The 6,344-nt window shown below is 32.1% G+C and overlaps 1 protein-coding gene across 1 annotated transcript; it reads right to left on the bottom strand.

Annotated features, from left to right (window-relative positions):
• Positions 1-124: 124 nt before the first annotated feature.
• Positions 125-3,536, bottom strand: LOC139876194 (probable polygalacturonase At3g15720). Its single transcript, XM_071863486.1, has 8 exons — positions 3,387-3,536; positions 2,363-2,521; positions 2,218-2,253; positions 1,472-1,679; positions 1,311-1,392; positions 1,101-1,209; positions 442-558; positions 125-355 (listed from the first exon to the last, which is right to left on the bottom strand). The coding sequence occupies exons 1-8, from the start codon at positions 3,534-3,536 to the stop codon at positions 125-127; spliced, it is 1,092 nt and encodes a 363-aa protein (XP_071719587.1).
• Positions 3,537-6,344: the final 2,808 nt, after the last annotated feature.

The following is a 6,344-nucleotide window of genomic DNA, read 5'->3' as shown; positions in this document are numbered from 1 at the left end:
GAATGTACATTAAACCTACTAGAATAACATTCGATATCGATACTGATTAGTTCTAGGATAAGCTACCTAGCATCTAACTTTCATACCATCCCTAAACGTGTAGTAGTTGTTGGTGCAATAATGTTCAATGTAGCAAACACGATGCACTAGGTGTCGTAATATAACTTGTGCCATAAGCATTGTTGCAGTAAGCGATTGTATCTTCTCCGTTCACAGTAGATGTTATGTTTATTTGATCCAATGAAAGACCCAAGCATGGTACATTGTTACTACAATCAAAATTAATTGCAGTTCGAGATGATGATGTTCCTTGAAATAGCTTGTAACTTATGTTGCTGATATTTACTGCCCCTGACTGCATATAAAAGAAATGCGTAAGCTGGTACCTATTTAACGCGTCTTGTTGAAGTGATTTGTTTGATCGAGAAAAGAAAATGTTACCTCTTTAGGGCAATTATTGTTGTCCGCACAGTAATATTGATCGATAAGTATAGGGTTATTCACATTGTGAAGGTAAATATCCTCGAATATAATATCTTTAGCATAACCTGAACCTCCCTGTATGTTCATATATAACAAGTTTCTATTAAGGTTTTCAAACCCACATATTATTTGGTAACCGATTAATGGATAAGAATACATGGAGAGGGTAAGTATTTTTACTTAAATATATGCGGCCTAATCTCACATATAATTTGGTAATTTTACATCGTTCACATTATTCATTCAAAATGATTATCAAACAGGTTGTTGTCACTCAGAATCAATGTCATTCAGAACCTTTGAATCATTTAGACTATGAACTATTTGGCACTTAATCATTCACCATAAAACTCGTTAAAGGGGCTGAATTAGTTAAAAGTGACATGAATCTTTCAAGTCAGTTTATTTACAGAACAATAGTCATATATTGAAAAAAATTATCGTTGTGTGATCATATTGGTCAATATCAAAATCACGAAAAATGGATAAAAAGTGTTAATCGAGCCCAAGCAATTTAAATTAATTTAATAATAGCCATTGAACTGAACCCAGATCAGTATACTATATGATCTGTAAATTTAACCCATTTTACACCCAGATGTGATACTTGAACTGACCTGCCATGTTTTGATTCTTGCTCCATTTTGTGTTCCAGAAAAGTTACATTTTCGTACGTATACACCTTCAACCGTACTATATTCCCCATCCATGCCCAAACTTCCAATACTGCAAGATACAGATACAGACATAAATAATACAGTAATAAAATATAAGTAATCACATACGCTCGAGTTGTAACATTATGACGACTCATGTAGTGAGTTTACCTTATACCATGGCCTGGACCGCAATATACACCAGTAATATTAATTTGAGATGATCCACTGTTTATTGCTATACAATCATCCCCTAATGTTTGATAAAAAAATAGTATGAATAAAACTTGTCAAGGTAATGCATAGAAATTTAATTTTTTGGTAATTATTACCGGTTCTGATAACTGATTCTTGAATCCGAACTTGGGTTGATCTTGCGACGTCTATGCCGTCAGTATTGGGGCTGCTTGCAGGTGCAGCGATGTCTAAATATGCAATAATCACATCGTTGCATCCAGATACACCGATATGGTTTCTAGGGCTATCACGATGCTTAAGTTCTCTTAGGTGAAGCCCATTGCAATTTTCAAAATGTAATGCCTATAGATAAATACATCTTATTTGAATACGTTTTAAACATCATTTTAGACCACTCTCAGCCTGGACAATTCAGCGTCACGTCAACACGTTCTTATAATTAAATATAAGAATGAGAATAATCTGAACGTTGTCATCGAATGACTGAAAGAACATACTTTCCTATGACCTTCACTTGCCAAAAATACTTACTTTTATTACATAAAAAAATAATAATAGTAATATATAAAAATAACGGGCCTCACATATTTCACATATCGTGTAGGCTATGCAAGCTCGTCTCAACAATTTAGTAGGCCCTAGGCGTAAATAAAAATGAACCCTCATACACCTTTAATTATTTAATACATATAAAAAAATAATACTAAAATTTATCTATTTTATACTTCAAAAAGTATTTAACAAATTAAAAATTATACTATCTCAACTTTTAGGAAAACTGGATAATATTCAAAATTTTGGGCCTAGACGATTGCTCATCTTGCCTATGTGACTTGCCTATGTCCGAAGACACCTATGACGCTATGGATAGTTTTCTTACTGATGGTGGTACGGTACATCTGTATTCTTCGTTGATCTGCAAAAGAGTCAAAATGTATATTGAAGGTAAAAGAAATAAATTTAATTCTTGTATATTAAATTAATTTGTGAGATATGAATATGAAATTAATTGGTAGAAAGAGTACGTAGGTTGAAGATTTGGTCCACCAAGCGTTGCCACGACCATCGATCATACCCGATCCATCGATAAATAAACCATTTACGTCTGAAAATTTTAACCATGCCCCGGATTCGCAATCGCTCCATGAATTAGGGTCTTCAGGAGCGACAATAGTACCAAGTAGCTGCTCATGATAATTAGATATTAATTAATTTATAAAATTATAAGCTATGTTTTAAAAACTATCAGGGTTTAAACATTGGGAAATTCATGAAAATACAATTTGAAAAAGAAAAAAAAACAAAAAAAAATTGCCAAAATACCGTCTTCATTCGTTCGAAAGACTTCGCTCATTTTTTGGTGACAAGTCGTGACCTAGAATTTTCTTTTCGTACCCAGAACATGATTTTGCGTGAATTCGCGTTCGATTTGAGAGAATGCGAGTGCGAGCGAACCAAGTCACTCTCCTAATTTTACGCGAGCTCACGAAATCTTATTTTCACACAAAAATTGAGTACCAAGTCATTCTCCCAAATTTTTGAGAGAACGATCTAATGAACTCACACAAAAACTGAGAACGACATGATTCGCTTGCACTTGGGGACGATTGGATCGTCTTGGTTCGCTGGCACTCGCGTTCGTTGAAATCAAACATGAACTCGCGCGAAGCCATGTTCTGGTACGAGAAGAAAATTCTCCGTCACAACGACTTCTCACAAAAACATTTTAACAAGTATATTTTATCGTAATACTTTTAATAAAAAGGAGCATTGTGATGAAGTAACCTTAAATCGTGGATTGATAACTTTTTTTCACTTTGTATCAATGTGGATAAAGATTATTAAAGAATCAGTTTTATTACCAATATTTACATGTAACGTAATGTGGTATAGAGTGCTACCGATTAGCAAAAAATTATCATAATTCATAATTTATTTATTTCTTACTCGGGATATTTTTACAAAGTAATGTAATGGTAATAAAATTGATTCATTACTTATACGGATGCAAACGTGAATGTACGTTAACAATCTATGACTGAAGAATACCTGGAAATGGAGAATTGGAGAATTACATGGGCCTTGAAAGGTAATTGGGACTACTAAAAAGCTTTGCACAACTGGGATGGTCAACCTTGACCTTGGCCCGATATCATTACATGCGTCTTGCCAAGCTGCCTCAAACGCCTTGTTCACCATAATTAAGTACAACCAAATTCATAATTTTTGTTAATATAGATAGAAACAGTTTATTACATAAGACGAAAAAAACTCATGAATTACCTATTACCTAAATAAGTCTAAATTACATGTATGTGACATGCTGATTATTGAAACTCAATATGAACTATAGTTTGATGTGTGAAGTATCATTTTCAAAAGGTAAAGTCATGTGGAACAAATATTGTATTTTATTATACTAGATTAAGTTAATAAATAATCGAAATTGCTAAAACCGAATACTTGAACTTATAAAAAAAATAAGTCTAAGTGATCATACATACATTTGTGTCATCGGTATAGCCATCGCCCTTCGCGCCATATTGCATTACGTTATAATAACCACATGAACTTAGATGTAGCAAACAAAGAAACAAAGAGAGGAAAACCAACACTATGGAACTTAGATTTAGCGTTCTTCAGTTATAGCATACTAGCTTGTCATTTTACTGTATTTGACAATATATATAAATGTTTCAATTGAAATGGTGAATGAAATATTTATTAAGAAATCAAATGCTTGTATTTATTTTTAATAAACAATCATTCTACATATTAATTTGTAGTGGTAAAACTATAACTTTTTAAATTTTTTGTATCTTTTAACTTTAATATTTTTAATTTTATTTGTATTATATAAAACATAATAAAAGTTCTACTGATGAAATACATTCAAAAACTTTTAAAAAGTAAGCTACTCAGTTAACTTATTGAATAATTATGATTTATGGAATGTGAAATTATAATAGTACCCTGTTAATACACATGGTATATTTAATTAAGTTTACAAATGAATAACAAAAATGTAATTTTGAGACTAAATTTAGAATTTTAAAAAGAGAGAAAAAAGTTGAATCCTTTTTCGTCACTTAGTTTTGGCATTAATGATTAATTAATTATTTATTAATTACCAATATAACTAATAGACAAAATTTGTCTTATTTGTTATGAATAGTACTATTCAATTTTTCATTTTTTACAAACCAACCCCCTAATTTTTATTAAAATACAAATCGAACCACCTACTTTATACCTATATTATAAATTATTATTTATCTCATCATTAACACCAAAAATACCCACCACGCTTTACTGGCTTCTACACTGCGCTCAAACAGTAGGACCCACATAAGCCACTACTGTGCTACATTTTTTTTGTTTTTTGTCTCCAACGATAAAAGAAGCAACTTTCTTAAAAGGAACAACCCTTCAATGCTACCAAAAGATGTCGAAAAATATTTTTTTTTTACAAAATAGATCAACTAACTTTAACGCTAAAAGAAGCAACTTTCACAAAGGGAACAACCCTTTAATGTTAGATGTCGACAAAAATTCTTTTTTACAAAATAGATCCACAAAAGGAAAAACTTTTTTTTTAACTCGCATTCAAAACGGAGCCCCCGGCGCGAAGCAAGGGCTCCACAACTAGTTATATATCATAAACAATGATCTTTACCTAATTACCTTGTACATCATTTCTTTTGTTATATGGAATTTTTTGGCTAATTCCAACGTAATGTAAAAATTTTATTGTAACAACCCTGCTATTTCCGTTAAGCTTCGATAATTGACCGTTAAGTTATTTAACGGAACTTACTGGAATTTTGTGTATTTGATCTAATTAAATGCATATTTGAGTTCATGATGAGCTACTATATTTAATACTCCGATTATATTAGCCGGAAAACCTATTTCATGTTTTGAATCGGTGAGGAAAAGATACGGTTTTGAAAACTGCAACAGAAGTCCAATGAGACTGCGAAACGTTCGATTTTTGATAAAATAAGGATTTTTAATAATAATTAACTTTAAGAAAAACATATTTAATTTATTATATATTTAATGAATTAAACTTGGTGGGATGCGTTTTAACGACCGGTTAACGTTCCAGAAACTCAGTACGGTTAACGGGAACTAAAAACGAACCACACTTAGCGTACTAGCAAAGCAAAATGTAAATTAATTTTAATAATTATATTATATAATTATTATGTTTTAAAAATACTTTCAATTTATTAGAATTTATATATATTAAAAACGTGAAAAATTAACTTATATCGATCCGGTTTGCGTTTTCGGCTAACGACACTTAATGTGTACACTTAGGAAACTTGTCTAGCAACATTTGTGAGCCCTGGACTCCCTTTTGGACCCTTTGGCCAAATTCCCATCACCCCACCCATTTATGTGATTAATTTTAGCACATGTGTGATAAACTAGTGATTTAAGCCCTAACCTAATTAAGGAAATAAGTATATAAAGCCTTTTAATCACAATTCCTTCCACCCTAACCCCATAAACGAATCAAATCAGCCCCCAACACCCTCCAAGTCGTCGATCATCATCTTACACATAATCCCCATCAATTTTGCTCGTTTGCTCTTGCAATCAACACGAACGTTGTTGCTTTTATCGTCCTCTACACATTGATATAATGTAACATCCCGTCTTTTTCCGGTTACTTTCCGTTTAACTATTTTAAAGTCCGTTATATATTTATAACATCTCCCGTTAATACGCGTTTTAAATTATTTCGTTTAGGTAATTCACGCACCCGAACGAAAGTTGAGGGATTAACTTGAAAAGGGATCAAACCCTTGACTAGGTCAAAGGGTCAAACCCCTTTCACCCATTCATTCTCATCCTCCTCTTTTACTACTTCCAAATCCTCTCAACATTCAATCCTTAATTCATCATCTAAATCCGATTTTGGAGGCTAACATCAAAACAAATTACATATTTGGAATCCTTTCTTCATTCTCTACGTTTTGATACTAATTTCATCTC

This window comes from Rutidosis leptorrhynchoides, chromosome 11 (assembly GCF_046630445.1).
Source record: "Rutidosis leptorrhynchoides isolate AG116_Rl617_1_P2 chromosome 11, CSIRO_AGI_Rlap_v1, whole genome shotgun sequence".
NCBI classification, from domain to species: domain Eukaryota; kingdom Viridiplantae; phylum Streptophyta; class Magnoliopsida; order Asterales; family Asteraceae; genus Rutidosis; species Rutidosis leptorrhynchoides.
Note: the sequence above shows the minus strand (reverse complement) of the source record. Positions and strands in the feature narration are given on the sequence as shown.

Coding starts and splice junctions, on each gene's coding strand:
- LOC139876194 (XM_071863486.1), bottom strand. CDS start 3,536: ATGGTGAACAAGGCGTTTGAGGCAGCTTGGCAAGACGCATGTAATGAT. Junction 1,393..1,471: donor AGAATCAGTTATCAGAACCG/GTAATAATTACC, acceptor ATCAAACATTAG/GGGATGATTGTATAGCAATA. Junction 559..1,100: donor CAAGAATCAAAACATGGCAG/GTCAGTTCAAGT, acceptor ATGAACATACAG/GGAGGTTCAGGTTATGCTAA.